This window comes from Leptonychotes weddellii, chromosome 5 (assembly GCF_054177405.1).
Source record: "Leptonychotes weddellii isolate Sample4059 chromosome 5, ASM5417740v2, whole genome shotgun sequence".
NCBI classification, from domain to species: Eukaryota; Metazoa; Chordata; class Mammalia; order Carnivora; family Phocidae; genus Leptonychotes; species Leptonychotes weddellii.
In genome coordinates, this window is record NC_138373.1 from 78,929,730 (window position 1) to 78,952,303 (window position 22,574).

Here is a 22,574-nt window from a genome sequence, read left to right on the forward strand (position 1 = left end):
CCATCATTAATGTAGTTATTTAATCAGTAAACAATCATTTGTTGAGCATCCACTAAATGCCATTCGCTCTTCAGTACTAGAGTACAAAGATGCCAAAGCCATAACCATTGCCATTAAGCAGCTCATATTTAAGTGTATGAATGGAGTCTCTGTGTGTGTTGGACCATAGGGTGAGGTTGGCACAGAGGAAGTAGAACCAAAGATAATGGAAAACATATGTGGCAAGTCTGTATTATAGATGGATGAACAAAATAGAATGTGGAAGTACTTCAAGTCCTCATTCAAGACTTGAATTTTGAAATACGATACATGTTTATTACAAAAAAGATGACGGAGAAGGAAACATTCAATCATTTGTGCTGATTTATCGGTATGTGCTAAGATATTACAGTATTGGGGATACTTGTACTGGGTGAAAGAATCACAAAAATCTGTCTTCGGTTTACAGTCTAGTATCAAAGGAAAGAAACAACTTGCCCCAGATAGGATGTTTCCTGCTTACAAAGGTTTTGTATGAGAAAACAACAAAGAAGTCCGGTTGTTACACAGAGCAGCGATACCCATACCCTAAGTGGGCTGCCTGCAGGAAGATAATACCAGAGTTTCTATTTATATTTAGTTTATATTCTTCTAGCATGTTTTTGCCTAATTATAATGCACATGCATTTAATATACACATTATTATCCCCATAATGGGAGTGCAGACTCAAGTTTTACTGATGTGAATATTTTATCAAAAAAGTTTGGGGACCACTGCTCTAGAGACCTTCGAAGTCCTTAAAAGGGAAAGCGATTTAAATTTAACTGTATTTAAAGTCACATAACACTCATGTCTAAAATGCTAGCAGTACAGGAATTTTTACATAGGAGTCCCTGGAGAAATTATTTTTCTTCTGGGCCTTAAAGACAACCCCAGAGGGCCTGCCTTTGTAGTTGTTAATAAGAACTGAAAAAAAAAGTTCTTAAACGATGTTTGCTGGTTTGGGCCGCCGCCGGGAACAACTCTGGTTGTCCATTCTAGATTAGATGTTCAGACAGCAAGCACAGGCCCAGCCAGTTGGATTGCTTGGCGCCTAATCCACAGGGGCCGCCAGGTCCAGAGTCTGAGACGAGCAGTCACAGCTTCCGCACTCACCAAACTCCGCCCGGGGACAGAAAGGCCGTTTCCGGCTGGTCAGAGCTTGGCGCGGGGGAACTCCGCGGCGAAGTCTAGAGCTCCTCCATGCGTACGTAGCCGGCGGGGGCCAGCGTCACGTGCCCAACGTGCACTGATCTCGCGCCTGCGCGCTGCTGTCCTATTCGCTCCGCTACCGGGCAAACTTGCCTTCTCGCTAGATCGTCACTTCCGACGGACGCTTGGCGTCATTGGGATCGTCACTTCCTGCCAGTACCGGTGTGGACGGTGCGGGTCGTGGCTGCCGGTTCTCCGGTTTTCCCCCTCCCCTACTTTCCTCCCTCCCTCCCTTTCCCTCCCTTGGCGGCTGTCGGTCGCCCGTCGCAGACTCCCTGACCCATCCCCAACCCTTTCCTGACCTCGGTGCTACCCGATTGGCCTCTTTTTCTTGTTTCTCGGCCCAGCCCCAGCCCCCAGTGTCAGGGCGGGGGCCTTGAGCCAGAGGCTCTGCGGCAGAGGAAGGAAAAGACAAGACGACCCTCGGCTCCACAGCCGGATCGCTCGGTTCGCCGCCGCCATGGCAATGAGGCAGACGCCGCTCACCTGCTCGGGCCACACGCGGCCTGTGGTCGATTTGGCCTTCAGTGGCATCACGCCCTATGGCTATTTCTTAATCAGCGCTTGCAAAGGTGAGCAGGGTCCCTAACGACTAGGACTGGGCCGGAAGGTAGAGTGGCGGGTACTCCCCAATGCGGAAGGGGGGATCTCAGTCTTTGAGATTGGGGCCAACAGTGGTCTGATGGGGAAAACACTGTATTAGGGATTCCGCAGCTGGAGCCAAGGGAGGCTTTTCTGATTCTCTGACGAGGCTAAGTACTGCCCCCAACTTGGGCCTCTCATTTCGCTTTTATTGCTATTTCTGGAGAAGCGGGACTGTACACTTGGCTGACGCGTCTGTCATCATATACTGTAAATAATCTTTCAAGGATATGGGGAATAGAGAAAACAGGAGGCCAGGCGAGTAATAACTTTCCTTATTTTAGAGACTTGTCATTGCCTTTATTTTACTGGACATTCCTATGTAGTATTAGCCCCATTTTTCAGTTGGAAACTGAGGTTCAGTTAAGAAGTTGGTCCAAAATAAGACTCAAATCTAGGTTATTTTGATGCAAATCAATATTCCCACCGAATTACAAATGCGTCAGCGAGAATGTCTGGCTTGTCTCTTCAGTTAATTTATTTCTGAACGTTTCTTAGTGACCCCAGTGAATGAGAATAGTTACACAACAAAAGCAGTTTAACACTTTGTTATTTGACACGAGCACTTTATGTTTGAGTCTTAGATTTTAAGTAATTTGAACTTCTAAATCACACTTTTTAAATGTGTTTTAGACGGGAAACCTATGCTACGCCAGGGAGATACCGGAGACTGGATTGGAACATTTTTGGGTCATAAGGGTGCTGTTTGGGGCGCGACATTGAATAAGGATGCCACCAAAGCAGCTACAGCAGCTGCAGATTTCACTGCGTAAGTATAGCCAAATCGGCCAGTTTCGAAGATCTCCATGGATTGTGTTGTGAAGTACTCAAAACTTCAGCCTCAGTTATTCATAAAATTCTGACCCAAAGCCTACCATGTAGAGCACGTGATGTTTGATCTCACTAAAACTCTACTCTGGTCCTTTCTGCTTTTTTTTTCTCTTCAGTGGTTCTCATCAATTTTCAGAGACTTTAAATGACTTATTCTGTATGTCTGGATTGGGACCCAGGAATTTGCATTACTGACAAGCACTCTAGATAATGAATCTTGGTGGTTGTGCTTAAAAATGCTCAATATAGGGCGCCTGGGTGGCTCAGTTGGTTAAGCGACTGCCTTCGGCTCAGGTCATGATCCTGGAGTCCCGGGATCAAGTCCCACATCGGGCTCCCTGCTCAGCAGGGAGTCTGCTTCTCCCTCTGATCCTCCTCCCTCTCATGCTCTCTGTCTCTCATTCTCTCTCTCGCAAATAAATAAAATCTTAAAAAAAAAAAAATGCTCAACGTGTGCTTCCGGAGTGATATCACACACTTCTGTGATGCCCTAGTGCTGATGGCCCAGATTTTTAGCCCTGTCTTACTCCGGTTTTGTTAACTGGCTTTACCCATATTTAAACTCAGTTACTCTTCATTATCTAAGTTTTTTAAGTTGAAATTTAAATATTCTTGATTTTTTTCCTTACGTCTGCTTTGTTGATTCTACCAGCAGAATGTTCTCTGTTTTTTATGCCTCTGCCACTAGTACCTTTCCTGTCTTTTCATCTTCCATAGTCTTCCTAAAAACAAATTTCATCGGGCGCCTGGGTGGCATTTGGTTAAGTGACTGCCTTCGGCTCAGGTCATGATCCTGGAGTCCCGGGATCGAGTCCCGCATCGGGCTCCCTGCTCGGCAGGGAGTCTGCTTCTCCCTCTGACCCTCTCCCCTCTCGTGCTCTCTGTCTCTCCTTCTCTGTCTCAAATAAATAAATAAAATCTTTAAAAAAAAAAGCAAATTTCATCATGTCACTTCTCTAATGATCTTCCTGTCTTCCCTCTGCAGTTTCAGTGGTTCATGACCTTGAGTGAACCCAAAAATAACCTGGGAAACTTTAAAATATTCAGATGTATGTGTCTGACAAATTCTGATTTAACTGGTCTGGGGATGGAGTCCCCAACATCTGTTTTTTTCTTTTTTAAAGTTCTAGTTGATTCTGATGTTAAGCCTTAGAATCACTGGCCTAAAGGTTAAATTTCACTTGTTGGCCAGTTTAAAATTTGGCCTCATCCTAGTTTATCAGTATTACCCGACACTGCACATCATATGCCCTACAATCTAGTTATACTAAACTTCTTGCCAGAATACACTTTACCTATTTTGGTTTTTGGCTTTTGCATATGTTAGAATGACTTGCAATGACCCACTTTCTCCTTCAGGGCACTTTCATATTTTACATAATCTTGGTATTCTAGTTCCTAATTGTGTTTATGACATAGCAGACCCTTAAATGTGTAAACTGATGAAGGCAACGTCAAGAGCTATTGCGTATGGTAGTAAACCTTGTTAGACTCAAGTCTGGAAAGTAAAGTAGTCTTGTTTTTCTTTCTCCTTTTTCTTTCTTCCAGAGTTCCAAACTAGGAGCAGTTGTAAATGTGCTGCTCCTTTGTTTTAAGCAAATCAAATATACGAAGTTTATTATAAAAAATGAAGGCAGATTGATTGTGATGATGGATACATGACTCTTTGCATTTGTTGCAACATGTAAATTTCTATACCACAGAATGAATTTTACTGTATGTAAAATTAAAAAACAAGTTAAAAGTTTTTAAATAAGGAGAGGGTGATATGGTGCTTACCCGGTATTAAATTTGAGATGATGAGAGATCTGTAAAAAAAGTTGTAAATGTCAGCAGCCTGAACTTTTTTCTGTGCCTTCAATGAACAGATTTCTAGTATGTATTTATGCATAGCCATTGTAAGGCTTTGTGCTGTGCCCTGTTTTGATTGTATGTAATACTGATAAAATAAAGAGCTGCTTGAATTTATATAAATCCTTTAATGTCAACAGCTTCAGGTCAAATGTTGCTTTAGATGTCAGCATGCTACTTGCAGTGTGTCATTCTCCTTTGTTAATTTGGTAAAAGTGATTCTCAGATGGAAGGCTTACGGTGAAAGTGTTCATTCCGTGTTCTGTGTTAAAACTTCTGGCACTTTTATAGTACTTAACTGATTTATGTGTTCTTGCTTCTTGAAGTCAGGTTATATTTTTTATATTCTCTGGCTTATTTAATACCTTATGTTTGTTGAGTAAATAACTAGAGGAAGTTCTCTAAAGTAGAGGGTAAAGAATGGGTGAATTATAGATCTTGGTTTTGCTTCTGGAACACTTGTGTCTGATTGCCATGAGTTTAGCTTTTTTTTTTCCCCCTTCACTTCTCCAAAGTTTGTTTTTTGCTCAGTCTAGTAGGAACATTATCATTGGGAATCAATGTCATTGATTTTATAACAGAGGTAGAAATTGGGATTTTCAACTCTAGATTTCAGAGGTTTGGTAGGTGGATTTTAAAAAATGTCATTGAAACTAGGTCCCAGTCTGCTGTGGTAAGTTAATAGTTAATAAAATGGTATTTTAAATTAAACATAATTAAGTTTTAAATGTAACGAGATGTTAGAGACTATAAACAGCATTAAAAAAAGACAGATTTTTGAATTGCAATTCTGAAAGGATAAGTTTTTGTTAACCTAAATTCTGGGCCCTGTCCGTCATTGTTAATTATGTGAGTAAAACGCTCTGTCACCTTCTGCCTGATGGTCTTGCCCTGATCTTTAAGAGACTTGTGCGAAAGCTTGTTGGGAAGGATGCCTGTCTCTGTAAAATCTGTGAAGACTCTCGGTTTGTACAGTTGATTGAATGATGATACCAGTCCTCTGGAAGATAAAGAAGTAGACAGAAATTACTGCATGTGATAACGGCCTCTGAAATGGAGAGAAAAAAAAGGCGTGAAAAAATATGGCACTTTAAATACTTAATATATTGAGTCTTGGAAAGAATAGTCAGGATTGTATCTTGCTGCCAGAGGGACAGTTATCTTTATTTAGGTCACTTACAGAGCATTCATAGCCCAAGTCCCACATTCCAGGGCATGTCTCTGGATAGGTATTCAGTGTTGTTTTTATGCTTAACATTTCAAGTCTCCAGTGTCTATGTTTACAAGTAGCATTAGAAGCGTGAGCCCTGGAGCCTGATTCTGCATCCGAATCCTGTGACCTTGGGAATTTATTTAACCTCTTTTTCTCAGTGTCATCATCTATAAAGATGAGAACAGAAATAGCACTTATCTCAAATGTCAGTTGTGAATATTAAATGAGTTAAAATGTTTCTAATATTGAGAACATTGCTTAAAACCTAATGAGTATGTTTATGTGTGTAAGGTCACAATGATAGCTCCCATTCCGCTAGACCAAATTCGTATTTGTCATTTTGGAACTTCTGAGGCTAAGGCCATGAAACTTTCTGGTTTTGTGCAAAGAAAGTTCTTAAATATTAAGAAGAAATGCTTCCCCCGCGCCGCCCCCCCCAATTCCCACTATATCATGGCAAGAAAGATGTAAGCATTCACTTTGGTTAGGCCTGAGTCCATGTGCTAGCTCTGCTTTGTGTTTCCAGTTTGATCATGGGTTGCTTCTTAAAAGTTCGGCTTTGGTATCCTAAGATGGGTGTAAGACCACATGGTTATTGGGAGGATTTGAGAGATCTTTTTCCACTTATATCCTTGGAGTCTAGCATAGCGTCTTTTGCGTAGTAGCTGCTCAATAAATAGTAGCTGAGTCTTACTCCTAGTTTGTTCAGTGTCTGTCTTTGAAGAGTGGGAGTGTTATGTATATTCTCTTTTAATGATTTGTATGGAGCTTGCTGTTATGGAGCTTGAACCAGCTAAAGAATAGCTTCCCCAACTTAACCTGATTAATCATAGTTGGTATAAATCATTTTTAGGAACTTCTCCCCACCTCCCCCATTCTTATGTTTCTCAGAAAATTCATTAATGTCATGTTTATGTAGAAGAAAATTTGGTTCTTTTGGAGCAGAGTTGGTCTGTGGGTCAATTTGGGAATGTTATCTTGAGGTAATTCGGGCAGTTGTGTCAGGTGATGAGGACACTATTCCTTGAAACCCCCTTCTCTTATTGTCTTTTAATTCATGAAGCTAATATAAGCTTTACTTCCCATGATCCTCTTAGCATCTCCACTTTCCTCTTGTTAAAATCATCTGGAGAGAGTGCCAAAAGCGGAGAAGATAATTGTGCTCTGTTCCAGAGGATGATTAAATAGATCTGGAGTTGGGCCCTGAAGTCTATAGATAACCAAGTGTATGATCACTTTTCTCTCTTGTAAAAGACAATGGGAAGATCAATTTTCCTCTGAATAAGGTTGTTGATAAATTGAAGGTGGTATTACCTCCTTTTTGATGACTTAGTCAGCATGTTAAGATAGCTAGGCAATGTTTTTCACCCAGAAAAGCTTAATTTTTTATTAAGGCTTTAAAAAAGGTAAGTTAAGTAAGTAAATAAATTAATTAAAACGGGGGGGGGCGTCTGGGTGGCTCAGTCGTTAGGCGTCTGCCTTCGGCTCGGGTCATGGTCTCACGGTCCTGGGATCGATCGAGAGCCCTGCATTGGGCTCCCTGCTTGGCGGGAAGCCTGCTTCTCCCTCTCCCACTACCCCTGCTTGTGTTCTCTCTCTCGCTGTCTCTCTCTCTGTCAAATAAATAAATAAAATCTTAAAAAGAAATAAAAATAAAAAAGTTAAGCATCTCCTCTTTTGAGACTTGTGGTAAGTCTGTTCTCAGGATATGAAAAGTATTGAACAGACAGCATTAATATATGCACGAAACAGGGGATATAAGGTGGGTCAGTAGTTTAAGGAGGTGACAAGTACTTCTAGAGTTGTGCAGGAAATAAATGCTGCAGGGTTCGCTGAGGAAAGGATACTGTTAATGATGCTTCATTGCCCTGATTTGAGCCTGCAGCCAGCTACGTAATACCACTTTCATGCCTGGAGATTGAAAAATACATTAGAAAACATTTAGGTTATTCCAGAATATTTTTAGGACTGTAAGCCCTTTTTAGGACTCTTTTTTTTTTTTTTAATTTTATTTATTTATTTGCGAGAGAGAATGAGATAGAGAGAGAGAGCATGAGAGGGGGGAGGGTCAGAGGGAGAAGCAGACTCCCTGCTGAGCAGGGAGCCCGATGCGGGACTTGATCCCGGGACTCCAGGATCATGACCTGAGCCGAAGGCAGTCGCTTAACCGACTGAGCCACCCAGGTGCCCCCCTTTTTAGGACTCTTAACTGTGAATAATGAAATAGGCCAAAGTTAGTACAGGTGATTAGAGCATGCTCTGTCAGAGAGTGTCATCTTCAATTTTAGTGGTGTTTCTAAATAGGAGGGGAAAGACTATAGATCTCTTGGCCCTACTTTGATCATGCTCTCCCCCCAACCCCCGCTTATTGTTCCCTTTATTTTTAAAAATAAATGTCAATTATATTAAAATGAAAATCTTTATGGAGCATAGCTTGTTCACTCTTAACAGTTCTTTTCCCAGTAAGCAAAGTTTTCTTGTTTATTTTTCAATGACCTCTTCTGTTATAAAGTGAACTTTTTTTCCCCTTCTTTAATCTTTTTTATTGAGAGAACCTCTTACAGTATTTTTCTAATGTATTATTTGACCATTAACCCCTAATGTAATGCATACATATATGTGTATAGACACACAACCACACATATATTTTGGGTTGGAGGGGGTCAGAGAAACGGTTGAGAGGTTAAAAATCCTGTGTTAACATTATATAATCAAAGGTTGGGATATTTTGGGGGGAAGTTAATTGGATTAGAATTTGAGAATTTTAAGAGTCAACTTTGAGGAAGACATGGGGAGAATATTTTCTTCTTTACTGTCTTGATTTAAAATTTTATGTAACCTGTATCAGGGCCTTTCATTCTCCTGTAAATTCTTTTTAGGATTTCTTTTTTTGTTGTTGTTTTGTTTTGCATGTACATGAGAATAGAGAAACTGGAAAGATGAAACTTAAAATTAGTTAAAATGTCCTACAGTCTTGCTAAAAGGATATTATGGCTGTAGGCTAAAAGTAAGGATGGGCTGGTTCATTGATCTCATTTACTTAAATTTGTAGATCTTTTCCATTGTCAAAATTAGATTGGTTATATGGCTTCTACGGGGATAAATTTCTTTTCTTTTAGAATCATTAAAATATTTAATCAAATGAATCTTAACAGTGAGGGATATTAGAGAGAATGGGAGACTTATAATTCATTTATATAACATTTTGCATACTTATTTGGTTATCATCAGAATTACCATTATATTTATCTTTTAATTTTACTCTTTACTTTTAGCAAAGTGTGGGATGCTGTCTCAGGAGATGAATTGATGACCCTGGCTCATAAACACATTGTCAAGACTGTGGATTTTACGCAGGTATCAGAAAATGGAATATATTTTAGGGAGTTAAATTGCTGTTATTATAGGATGTAATAATGGTCGTGTATTTGATTGGTTTGTATATTCTGTATTTGTTTGGGGGTGATATTAGGTGTATATTGGCTTATATATGATTTAATTACAGATTAAGCATACAAATTTAGTTACTTGGTTAATCCTAAAATACCATGGAACTCTTGGATCAGTTCTCCATCAGTAGCAACAAACATCTAAAACATGCAAATAATGTTTCCTCACTACTTTCAGAAGAGAGGATAAATGTGAGATCATTAAAGAGGTGTTACTTAGGAGGGAGAGGATCAGGGCAGCTGGAGAATATTCTTGTGGTAGGTGGCATAATACATTTGAACGGTAGAGCTTAAAGGGTTTTGGCAATTATGAGAAGGATAAATGTTCTCTAGTATCGTCTCAGAAGTAATTGGCATGTGTTGCATTTCTTTGTGATGTCTGCAAACTTTATTTGGATTTTAATTGGTGTTGAAGAAGTTTCAAAGAGATAGTAGCTATTAAAATGGCTCCTCCGTAAACAGTTTGCTTGTGTGTATTTTCAGGATAGTAATTACTTGTTAACCGGGGGACAGGATAAACTGTTACGCATATATGATTTGAACAAGCCTGAAGCAGGTAAGTGTAATTTATATGTGTTTGTATTATATTTTCTTTTAATTTAAATAAGTTTTCTTGATTAAAGGAATCATGTTCAGTACTCAAATTTGAAATTAAAGATAGTCACGAAGAGAAAAATGAAAACAATTCATCATCCAGTATTAATCGCTATTAGTATTTTTTAATTTTTGCCTCATAGTCTTCCAGTCTTTTTTTTTTTTTTTAAAGATTTTATTTATTGACAGAGAGAGCACAAACAGAGGGAGAGAGAGGGAGAAGCAGGCTCCCTGCTGAGCAAGGAGCCCGATGTGGGACTGGATCCCAGGACCCTGGGATCATGACCTGGGCCGAAGGCAGCTGCTTAACTGACTGAGCCAACCAGGCGTCCCTTCCAGTCTTTTTTCTATGCAGATATCTTTTTTTAATGTTCCTACATTGTGCTTACATAGTTTTCCTAAAAATTAAAAATTCATCTTGCCAAATTTTTATCATTTAAGTTTAAAAAGGTACATAGCAGTGTTACTACTTTTTGGTAAGAAAGAATGGTTGTCTAGAAGGTGAGAAGTGAGAATTTTAGTGTGTGCATATTTTGTTCAGATTTTTGAACCATATGAATATATTAGCTAATCAGAAGAATTTTTAAAACTTAAAAAATTACAATTTTTTCATGTATTTAAATATTCTCTCTACTGTTTTTAATGACTATTGTTTTTTATGCTATGAATAAGTCGATTAACCAATCTCTTACTGTGGCCCATTTGGGCTATTTACAAATTTTAAATATAAGTGGTATTACGCTTAACATCCTTATAGCTGCAGATATTTCCACAATTCTATAGAATAACTACACAGAAATAGAATTGTTGGGACAAAAAGGGAGGTACACTTGGAAGCCATTGGTAGGTATTACCAAAGTGTGCTCCACCAAAGTATAAAAATGTATATCTATAGCTAATCTCTTCTGGCAAACACTGATAACTTTGTCTTTTCCAATTTAATAGAAGAAAAATGATTCTGTGATATTGTGAACTTGAAAAAAATTATTCACGAGATTAAAATACTGTTGAATACCATTTTAATGTGTTCTTTGTGAATAATAGTCTGTTCATGCCCTTTGCCAATTTATCTGTTGTGATGTTCATCTTCTTACTGGTTTTAAGGTTCTTTATTATATTTTGATTTGTCATTTGCTTTTAAGTTTTGTTAATAAGTTTATGGTATACACATTGTAAAGTTTTTGGTGGTGAAATTTATTTCCTTTATGAATTCTCTTACTGCACGGAAGTCATAAAAGATGCCTTTTTCCCCTGATCCAGATATTCATCTCTTTTGTAGTATCTTAATGCTTTTCTAGTCACATAATACATAATATATATTTCAAAAGCTACCAGATTATAATGAACAGGATTTTGTTTTATTTATTTTATAGTCTTACATTTTGTATCGTGGGTATTATTCATTCATTTATGAATTTCAGAAGTTTGTAGGAAAGTCAAAGCTACATTGGATATTAAGCAGTTATTCTCAAGATAGTCTCTTTCCTAAAAGCATTTCTAAGGTGAGCAAACAGACTACATTTATAGATTATTCTTCATTGGCATCTGGAGGTATTTCTCTTCATTCTCTTTTATAACTTTACGCCAAAACATAGCAAAGTACTCGGACCTCAGTCATTGTGCCTTTCTGACTTAGCAAGTTAGTTCAGGCCTTAGGCCCTTCTCAAAGCTGCTTTTTGAAAGTGGTTCTTCTTTTGTACTGGCAATAGAAATAATAGCAGTTAACTGCTTTTACTGTATGTAAAACTCCAGGTTAGAAACCTTAGGTGTATATTCTCATTTGATCCTCATACTCAAACTGTGAGGTGTAGTAACTGTTGTTATCCCATTTTACAGAAGAAAAAATGAAAGGGCTAAGTAACCTTTACTTCAGCAGGTTAAGTAACTTGCCCAAAATCAAAGTAGGGTTGGATGGCTTTGCCTCCAGCATCTGCTTTTGCCCAAAGATAACACTGAGCAGTTGTTCTTTTTTTTTTAATCTTTTGAAGGGAAAGTCTCCAACAGAGATAGGTTCCTGGTGGTGGTTTTGTTTTGTTTTGTTTTTTGAAGCTTTGATCTCATTGTAGAAATATTCTTGGGAATTACTGCATTGTTTTTTACTGTCTTTTTCTCCTGTCAGCCTGCTTCCCTCTTTTTTCCTGTTTCTACCAACAGTGGCTTAGACGAGGGTCTCAGTGTTAGTGGTAATGTTGGATTAGCTTTTTTTTATTTCATTGTGCTACAGTAATGCTTTTGAAAGCAGAAACATAGCATGGAGGGAGTGGTGTATTCACTCCCAGATACATATAGCAGCAATGTTCTTGGGTTCTTTGTCATGCAGATAAATTTTTGTTCCAGTGTAGAAAAACCACATGTATTCTGTGGAAACAGTAAGTTTGCATTGTGTTGGACTTTGAAAAGTTGCAGTTTAATTTGAAGTGTACTTCTTTTCTTTTTACATATTTAATTGTTCCAGTATTGCTCAGTTTAAAAAAGCAAATATTAACAAATGTAATTTAAATTGTTTCATTTTAAGAACCTAAGGAAATCAGCGGTCACACCTCTGGTATTAAAAAAGCTCTATGGTGCAGTGAGGATAAACAGATTCTTTCAGCTGATGATAAAACTGTCCGGTAAGTAATTTTTCTTTAGTGATTTAAAGTTGAAAAATATTTGACCTTAGTGATTATATTTTAAATATTTCTCATAACTGTATGTATGAAGGATTATCTCTAAACATTGAAACTTAAGCTGCACATAGATCACATTTTTCTGGAGCTGTCCATACTGTTATAAACCTAGAGCAGAATCCACAAGACACTTAATTAAAATTACTGACATCTTTATAAGCCTGTGCTCTTAACCTGATTCAATGGACAAGCTGGCTACGGGGGGGTCCATGAAACTCCTGGTATCGTATACATAATTTTGTGTGCTGATACCTGATGTTTTTTCCTGTGGAAATATATATAGCTATCATCAGATTCACAGAGTGTAAGAACTGTTCTTTAGAGTGATGCTAAAATTGGTAAGATTAGGACTTACATGTCTTATAGCATAGTTTGCTAAGGGAGGTATATTTAAGTATTAAAGTTGACTTCACCAACAAGATACCAAGTAATGTAACATTGTATAGGAATCCCAAATTTCTCTGTATCATCTATAACTTATGAATTGGAATATAGGAGATTTTACTACAACTGTGATTATTCTTCATTGGTTAATCTGTAGATATAATTGGGAATTAAGCTTTTTCTTAAGTGAGTAAATACCACCATATTTTCCTCTTTTTTGCAGCCTTTGGGATCATGCTACCATGACAGAAGTGAAATCTCTAAATTTTAATATGTCTGTTAGCAGTATGGAATATATTCCTGAGGGAGAGATCTTGGTAATAACCTATGGACGATCTATTGCTTTTCATAGTGCAGTAAGGTATGTCCAAGAAATACCTTCTTTTTTTTTTTTTTTGGTATCTTAAAAATTGGAAGGCACATGTGAAAGGTATTTAACTCTTTTAACAAGGCAAATCTTGGCCTATACTATATAATATGGGGAAAAGTTTCCATGCCATTATTAATATGTATTTTAAGAATTTGATATACTGAGGAATTAATCCAATTAATTTCCAATATTTAGGGGACATTATTGGTAAAATTTAGTAACTTCTAAATTTTTTCTTTTTTTAAATTATATTTTTCTTAAAAGGATTGCTAGACTAGTGTTATAATTAATGTTCATTACTGTAAAAAGCCACTGTCATCTTGATTCTCTTATTAATTTCCTTTTTACAATTTTAGAGAAATAGTGATTTTTTTCTTCTATTCCGAAGTTTGTGTAGATCTAATGATGTTTTTTAAAAACAGATTTAATTTTTTTATGACTATAAGTGTAGTTAAATGCCCTTGTTGAAAATTTGGAAAAGATAATTTTAAAAAATTTACCTACTGTTCTTCAACCATAGATGCCAGAGTGTTAATGGTAGTTGTATTTTCCGTTAGTCTTTTTTTCTTTGTTACACTTGTATAACATTATATGTGTGTGTTTGTGTGGGTATTTACTTTTTAGTTACTAGGGCCCTATGAGTGTAATTTTGATTTTTTATTTTAAACTATTCTTAGCTATTAAAAACTGTTTGAAAATATTTTTGCTTGGTGTATTGATAGGTTTTACTAAATTATGTATCAGTTTCTCTGAAAAGAGCTGATGTCCAAACTCATTGATGTTCATGTGAAGGTGTTCATGTGCATTGATTCTTATTATAGCTGTAGTTCCAAATTTGGTTATTCTTTCAAAAGCTTGATAGTAAAAACGGAACCATCTTTAGCAGTTTTTATATTTTTGTAGTACTGAAGGTTTTGTTGCAGAAGCTTATAAATTCTCAGCAATTGAGAATAATGTATAAATAATCCATTATGTTAATTACTTATTATAAAACATTTTCTGTTCTCAAAGATGCGTGGTTGTCATGGAAAAATCAAACAATACAGAATTAAATTTCTTTCAATGCAAAAATCCAAATATATCAGCCATACTATTGTTAATTAGCCAGCACAGTCATTTCCAGGAAAGCACTCACTGCACAAAGTGTCTTTGTATTCCTGGAATGAACTCCACTTGGCATAGTATCCTTCTGGACTTTTTTTGTTAATATTATTTAGAAGGCTTTTTTTTTTTTTTTAACATCACTATTTATGTTTGACTAAATGAAGATATAATCATTTCTTGGGTTTCAGAAATTAGGAACAGTTTAAAAGTAATTGTTTCCTGGTATTGTTTATGTAGTCAAAATTTATAAATATTACTTAAACTATTTTCCAGTTTGGACCCAATTAAGTCCTTTGAAGCTCCTGCAACCATCAATTCTGCCTCTCTTCATCCTGAGAAAGAATTCCTTGTTGCAGGTGGTGAAGACTTTAAACTTTATAAGTATGATTATAATAGTGGAGAAGAATTAGGTGAGTTGCTCTCTTTTTCCTCCCTTAAAATGATACGGTTACATTTATCAAATGGTTTTCAGTAATTAACACCTCAGTTAGCAAATTTTTTAGCTAACTAAAGCTTGTTATTTCCAAGTGAAAAAAGTAAAGGATTTTTTTCCACTTTTGGTAGAAGTATTTACAGTGGTGTAAATAAAGCATGCCAGACTCTCAATTTTACCTTTTTCTTTTAACTTAAGTTCATTGTATTCTGGTAGTCTATACAATAGGGCAGTATATTTATTGGGGGTAGGAGGAGGCAGTCGTACATCAAAATCATGTTAAACAGATGTAAGGGTATTTGTTTTTTCTGAAGTATAGTGCTGGAATGTAGTCCCATCTACCTGGCTCCCCCTATTGCCAATGTAAGAATCTCTAAGCTCTGTTGAGAATAGTGTGGGCGAAAAACAGCTATGGTGTATTACAGGGATACCTTAGGCATCTGAATTGGAGGGGATTTTTGTTTGTTTGGATTTTTTTGGAGTCTGACTTTTGCTTCCACTTTCATAATAGTCCTTCATAAAGGCAGAGGAAGGGCATGTAAGATTAATTTGAAGTTAATGTACATCTAATTTTACATTTATCTGATTGAGTAGGTATGTCATAATCATGGTTCTCAGTATCTACTTTTAGCCTTCACAAAATTTGCTTTTTGAACTAGTATATTTAGTTTTTCTAATTTCTTTTTCTGTAAGCTGCTACTTTGTCTAGCTGTCCTGCTTTACCACCCAATGAAATTAAGCTTGTTAGAATTATGCACAAAGAACAAAAGACAGCCTTATGTTTTGTTTTTTTGGGAAAACTAATGGATTTGGGTTGGACTAGTGGAAGTTTGGTGAATGGACCATATAGAATCTATTATAATTGCTTATGGTTCACCCTTTATTATTTGAATATGTGACTTTTAAATCAGAGATCCTTTTTTATTATTTAATGTCAGTTTTCAAAGTTTCAGAATGTTGTGGTCACGTTTTTTATTCTTTTTGAAAAAGAGGTAAATTATTTGCCTGAGATCTGTGGTCACAGTTAGTGAACACCAGACCTTGGACCCAGCTTATTCTCATTCCAAACCTCTCATATTCTTTCTACTCTCATGAAAATTTTTACTGTCATGATAATACTCTCTTGATTCTCTCTGGTTGGACAGAGATGGGGAAAGATGAGGGTCCTTGAATTGAATGGACCTGAAAACAGAATAAAGCATTGGTCTAGTAAATAGTAAAGACTTGGAAAACACAAAGGTGATGAGGCATTAGAAAATAGAAGAGGAAAGTTCATAAATAAGGATATGACTTAAACAGAACAATACTACTACTTATCTGTACATTTTCTCATTAAATTCCCCAGACTAAAATATTTAAGGATTGGCATTGATCTTGAATCTTCATGTTCTGTGTGACAGAATGACTGGTAGACTCTAGTCTGGTAGGAAATTAAGAGGCAGTGTGTGTAAAAGAGCTCCATCTGGTGGCTCTCTGTGGTCATAATAAGAATTGGTTCCCTGGTAAATAGGCAGTGAGTTTAGGATGTGGAAATTGGGATCAAACTGACAGACTTTAGATCTGCTTTCTGTAAAACTTACTCCCTTCCTTTACCCTTTTTTGGGACATGAAGCCTTATATATATATATATATATGTTTATTTATTTTTATTTTTTTTTTTTAAGAGGGACAGTATGACACCATAATGTGTGCTAGAATTGGAAGGGGGTAATTTTACAGAGAAATGGTAGACATTATATACCACTTTGTGATAAGAATCACTTTATTTTTAATGAAGTTTAGTTCTTTGAATTTGCACTTAGGATTTTCACATCTTCCCAATAATACAGACAGTATTTTCCTTAGTGTATCAATACTTAACCAACATTTAAGTATTAAATTATCTAATAGCCCTTCTCTTTTTCAGAATCCTACAAAGGACACTTTGGTCCTATTCACTGTGTGAGATTTAGTCCTGATGGAGAACTCTATGCCAGTGGTTCTGAAGATGGAACATTGAGACTATGGCAAACTGTGGTAGGAAAAACATACGGCCTTTGGAAATGTGTACTTCCTGGTAAGCATCTGTATTCAAAGTTAATCAAGTTAAGGGGGGGTGCTATAGATTTTAACTTATTTGATACGGTTTAAGCAGAGAAGCCCATAATTATAAATTGGCTACTGTGTTATTTTATTGGTTAAATTTTTTTGTTGTGTTTTCTATTCTTCGTGTGTGTGTGTGTGTGTGTGTTTTCTATTCCTGAATTTTTTTACACCAGATCATTTGGTGAATGACATGGACCTATTTCAAAATTTGCTAGAGGGCGATATGAAGAATTTCTAAGTAAATGTATTTAATCTCTGGTATTACTCACTGATTCTTATTAATAAGGTAGACATGTTTTTAATAAAAATACTTAGTTATTGACCCCAAAGTAGTTGTGGTATGAACTTAAAAGTGAACTTTGATGGAAAGACATACTATTTTAGAATCACAGTTATTTAAAAAGGGGAGGTTCCTATTAGGTTTTGTAGCTCATTGCTTAGAATAGTGTTGGTGTATTCTTCTTACTTATTAAATACTGGAGGTTGCTGGTAATACTGTAATTCACATAATCATGATTGCTTTTCTTTTCATAGAAGAAGATAGTGGTGAGCTGGCAAAGCCAAAGATCAGTTTTCCAGAGACAACAGAAGAGGAGCTAGGTAAATACTAATGAATTAACTTTTGTAGAGTCCTGGGGGATTTAAAATTGAAGTGTTAGGTGAGTTTTACTCGTTGACAAAGGAAATTTATTAAATATGAACATACTTAAATAATGGAAAGTTTATGTATATGTATTTTTATATACATATGTATTTTTATATACATGTTTATAAAATATTTTAAGTATCTACTGCATAGTACAGTCACGGAGATGTAGTGTGGATCTGAGGTGGTTACTCTTATAGTCCTTGGAGTCTAACTTGAGGCAGTTGCTAAAATAAAAAAACAAATTGTCACAGTTATATTTGTTATTTAACATTTATTAAGCGCTTACTATGTACCAAGTGCCGTTTCCCAAATCTAGAATTACAGATTGTAAGATGCACTGATCATATAATATTGTTTGAAACTTGAATAAATAAAGGAGGGGGCCAGATCTTTCAAGATAAGACTTTAATTCAGTGCTTACTAGATAGTTGGAATCACTGAAAGCTTAGCCTAGAAGAGGGGACCCTGGGAAGTTCAGTTATGGTATAAAAGAGTTTGATGGGTGAAATATAGGAACTATTTTTTCATTGCATTTTCAGTGCCATGAGTCTAGTCATGAATGGTATGTGCCCTTGTTCTCTTTTGCCTCCCCTCACCAGCACACTGAAAAAATCTTTTTATGCCTTCGTTACACAGAAATTTTCTTTATTAAGTTGACTAATGTGGGGTTTTTTTAATTGTTATTTTTTCATTACAGAAGAAATTGCTTCAGAGAATTCAGATTCCATCTATAGTTCAACTCCTGAAGTGAAGGCCTGAGCATTGGGCATATGCCACAGATAATGTACAAGTTATGGACTAAAACAAGCAAGCAGAGAAAAGCATCAGCCTCCCAGAGTTACTCTCTGCTTAAGGCAAACATGAGCAGTAAATAATGGGGAATGTGAATTAGCTCCAGTGCTGGAACTAACTTGGTGTAACCTGTACGTGAAAAGGCAAGAGTATCAGATGAAGGCAGGTGGAATTAGGCTCTTGTGGTATGATGGCCTGTTGTCTTTTTAATGAATATGTGCAAGCCAACATCCAATTTCTCTTATTACAATTAGATTTCTTGTAGCTGTTTATGTTATTATGGAGAAGAAAAATATATTGGCCTATTTTTCTGACTTTTCCCTTAAAGCAGAAAGCCTTTTTTTTTTTTTTTTTTTTTGCTTTAGTTGTAAAGAAGAGGGAATACATGATAAAGTAATTGGTTTGATTTCTCTTTCATTGTACATTGCTTCTGAATATCTAATTGTTTTAGTTGTCTAAATAAAATGCCTCTAAACAAAACAATGTTTGTTTCCTGGGAAAAATGTAGATTTGAGTTTATAAATGGAAATTGCCAAAAGTTTTTCTACATTATAACTATATCAAAAGACAATATGGTTAAACAATCTTTAGTAAACATATTGTTTCCTAATTTTGAAATTCAGTTACTCGTACTGGATTTTTAAAATTTCCATGTTTTTCGCTGGGTTTGCATTTACCTTCCTCTTGCATTGGATAGAAATGCTTGACCTGCTTTTTAAAAAAATTTCAGAGTAATGACTTACTTAAGTGACACATGCTAGTTATAAGAAAAAAAATAAGGTGAGTCAGAATTGGCAGAAAGCAGGAAAATCGCTTGAAATCGCACCATCCCCCAAATCTGTTAAAATTCAGTGAGCATTAATGGCATTTTTGTGTATCTGTATGTGTGTATGCAGATAGAAAAAAGTGGGATAATTGTAGATCTGCAATGTTTATTTTACTTTATCCTTTAAGCGCAGATGGCATTCAAAAAACCTTTTTACCAACCTTCTAATAAAATGGGTCAACTGGGTTTACACTTGTACTTATTTTTTAAAATAGGAGTATATTAAACTAGTGACAGAAATACTTTAGACCAATGAATAACATCTCTTGTCAAATTGCTTTTTGTCTCCTTATTCATCTTGTGAATGACCCTTGATAACTTTTTTTTTACAAGAAATAACCAAGCAAAGAGTAAGTTTCCAGGGATTTGTGGTAATCTTAAGAAAGCACTATTGGCTGTGACAGCCTCTGAAGGCCAAGAGAGGTATGTCATGGGGATAGATAGCCACTGACCAGCCACACACGGTCTCATAGGATGGTAGTTTTGTGTCCTCTTGCCACATGCCTGGTCCTCTGCTTTGCTGTAGCAATATTGGCTGTACCATGGGCTGCTTAGAGTCTAGTCAGAATCTGACTTACCTTAAAGTTGAGATTTATATGTGCCAGAATGGAATCATGAAATTGCTGGATATTTATGAAAGTTATGATTCAAGGGGATTTCGTCTACTTAGGTTTTATAAAAATCTGAAGACCATACACAGATACATGCTTACACATCACTGGGTGGCAGATAGCTTAGAATCTATGAAAGTTGTTTTGAGTTAAGTTTGTAAGTTGGAGAATTTCAGGCCATGAAGTTCTGTCATACCACGCCTTGTATTTATTTTGTGACTAGAATGTTCATGTTGGTCACATCTCTGGGTTGATACAAACTGTCAAGTTCTTAAGCTTTTAGCCCATTTTTAGATACTGGTTACTCAGGTAAGTCATATCAATTTTCAGCTTTTGCCAGATTAATAGAGTTGTTTTTGAACATTAGCTACTTCTGTTCTTGTTTTTTTTTTCTTAAGATTTTTTTTTTTATTCGTAAGTAATCTCTATATCCAATGTGGGGCTCAAACCTATAACCCTGAAATCAAGAGTCACATGCCCCATGGACTGAGCCAGCCAGGCACCCTGCTGCTTTTGTTTTTAATAACAGGGCATGTTTTCAGAGATTAAGCAAACTCTGAACTAAGTGCAGAGCCCAATGCACGGGACTTGATCCCATGACCCTGAGATCGTGACCTGAGCCGAAACCATGAGTCAGACGCTTAACTGAATGTGCCACTTCAGGTACCCCTACTATTTGGCTCTGAAGGCTAACCTTGTTTTTCTTCGTAATCATATATACTGGGTATAGACCACCTAGGAGACTATGGAAACAACCAGTTTGGTATCCTTTGTGTATTGATTTTCTATTGCTGCTGTAACAGATTATCACAAATTTGTCTTACAATTAAGGAGGTCCAAAATGAGTCTCACTAATCTAAAAATCAAGATGTTGACAGGGTTGCATTTCTTCAGGAGAGCCTCTGGTTCCTTGCATTGTTTTGCTTCTAAAAGCTGACATTCCTTGGCTTATGGTCTCTTCCTCTGTCTTCAAAACCAGCAGCTTAGTATCTTCAAATCTTGGACCCTCCTGCCACCCGCCTTCACTAAAAAAAAAAAAAAAAGGCCATGTGTGACTACATTGGACCTACCTGGAATAATTTCCCCAGTTCAAGATTCTTAATGACATCTACAAACTCTTTTTGCCATATAAGGTCATATTTGTAGGTTCTAGGAATTAGGACATGGACATCTTTGTGTGTGTGTGTGTGTGTGTGTGTGTATGTGCGTGGGACCTGGACATCTTTTGGACGCTATTAGTCTGCCTATCACACTATGTAATGGTAGAATCTTCTAGTAGAATTAACTTTAGCAAAAAGGTCAAGTACATATCTAAGTTGCACTTGTCAAAGTCTCCAGTGTTCTTCATGTTTCTAACCTATCACTTTTCTGTTCTTGTTTTACTAAACCTTCGGCAGCAATCAATAGTTGTCTGCTTTTTTTTTTAAAGATTTTATTTGAGAGAGAGAGAGAGAGAGCACAGGCCAGGGAGAGAGGCAGAGGGAGAATGAGACTCCCCGCTGAGCAGGGAGCCCGATGCGGGGCTCGATTCCAGGACCCCGGGATCATGACCTGAACCGAAGGCAGATGCTTAACCAACTGAGCCACCCCACCCAGGCGCGCCTGACTTGTTTTTGAAATACATTTTTTTCATTGCTATGAAACCACACTCTTGGTTTTCCTTATACTTTTCTGACTGCTATATTTGCCAATTCTTCCTTTTCCGCTGGGCTGTACTTCCTAGTTCCATTTCTCCAAAGGAATAAAAACCACATCTATTATTATGACATTCAGTATTTTCTGATACCTTCTAAATTTGTATATCCAGTCTGTCTCCCTGAGCACCACGGTTTAATGGCATAGTTGAGTGTTGCCCCTTAACCTTTGTAAGTATCTCCGACTTACTTAAGACAAATCTTAATTTTTCAACGAAACTGATTTCTTTCTCAACTTATTATTTATTCCAGTAACCAGCACTACCTATTATTTGTTTAAACTAAAAGAGAAGTCCTTGGGGCACCTGGGTGGCTCAGTCAGGTAAGCGGCCGACTCTTGGTTTTGGCTCAGGTCATGATCGCAGTGTCCTGGGATTGAGCCCGAGTCAGGTTCTGTGCTCAGCACGGAGTCTGCTTGAGATTCTCTCTCTCTGCCCCTCTCTTGCTCATGCTGTCTCTCGCTCTCTTGCTCTCTCCCTCTCTCTAGAATAAATAAAATCTTTTAAAAAAATAGAAGTCTTTGAGTTCATTCTCATCCCCATTTCTATTTTATACACAAATCCTGTGGGCTCTTCTGAATCTACCTTGCCTCTTCTCCACTGTTACCCCTCTAGACCAGGCTCTCTTTATTTCTCACTTGACACTATCGCCATGCCTTGCTGACTGCCAGGGGACTGCCTTATATAAATCCGTAGTGGCTTCCCATTATACCACTTTTTCTTATGATCAGACTTTGGACTTCTGTGACCTCTTCATTTTTCCTTTGCTTGCTTGCACTGCTGTAGCCATGGTGGCTTCATTTCCATTTCAAGGCCTTTTCACTTGGCTTGCTATGTCCACTACTTGGTCCACTCTTCCCTAAATATTTGCATGGCTAACCCTTTCTTGTGATTTGGGTCTCAAGTCCTCCTGTATCCCTTCTCTTGTCACTTACTATTTTGCCTTTGTTTTATTCATAGTTCTTATCACTATCTGAAATTATCTTACCTATTTTTCATCTTCAACAGTACTACCCTTTGCCTAGAAAAGAGGCTGGTATGCTAGTAAGTGCTCAAAAGTTGTTGAAACAAGGTCCTAAATTAGCACCAAATCTTATCAGACCAGGAAGATAATTTTCCAGTTATTCCGCATGCAGCAGACATCCTG

General features: G+C 36.9%; 1 protein-coding gene across 2 annotated transcripts; it reads left to right on the forward strand.

Moving 5' to 3' along the window:
* Positions 1-1,358: 1,358 nt before the first annotated feature.
* STRAP (serine/threonine kinase receptor associated protein) lies at positions 1,359-19,309 on the forward strand. 2 transcript variants are annotated; one of them, XM_031033906.2, is made up of 10 exons: positions 1,359-1,803; positions 2,507-2,642; positions 9,044-9,125; positions 9,701-9,773; positions 12,327-12,423; positions 13,088-13,225; positions 14,612-14,748; positions 16,678-16,827; positions 17,394-17,456; positions 18,203-19,309. In XM_031033906.2, exons 1-10 carry the CDS (start codon positions 1,692-1,694, stop codon positions 18,262-18,264), a joined length of 1,050 nt encoding a protein of 349 aa, XP_030889766.1. In that variant the 5' UTR covers positions 1,359-1,691; the 3' UTR covers positions 18,265-19,309. The 2 variants fall into 2 exon arrangements, with proteins under 2 accessions (XP_030889766.1, XP_006738771.1); XM_006738708.3 differs by having other exon boundaries at positions 1,360-1,803; positions 17,391-17,456.
* Positions 19,310-22,574: the final 3,265 nt, after the last annotated feature.

Coding starts and splice junctions, on each gene's coding strand:
- STRAP (XM_006738708.3), top strand. CDS start 1,692: ATGGCAATGAGGCAGACGCCGCTCACCTGCTCGGGCCACACGCGGCCT. Junction 1,804..2,506: donor CTTAATCAGCGCTTGCAAAG/GTGAGCAGGGTC, acceptor AATGTGTTTTAG/ACGGGAAACCTATGCTACGC. Junction 13,226..14,611: donor GCTTTTCATAGTGCAGTAAG/GTATGTCCAAGA, acceptor ACTATTTTCCAG/TTTGGACCCAATTAAGTCCT.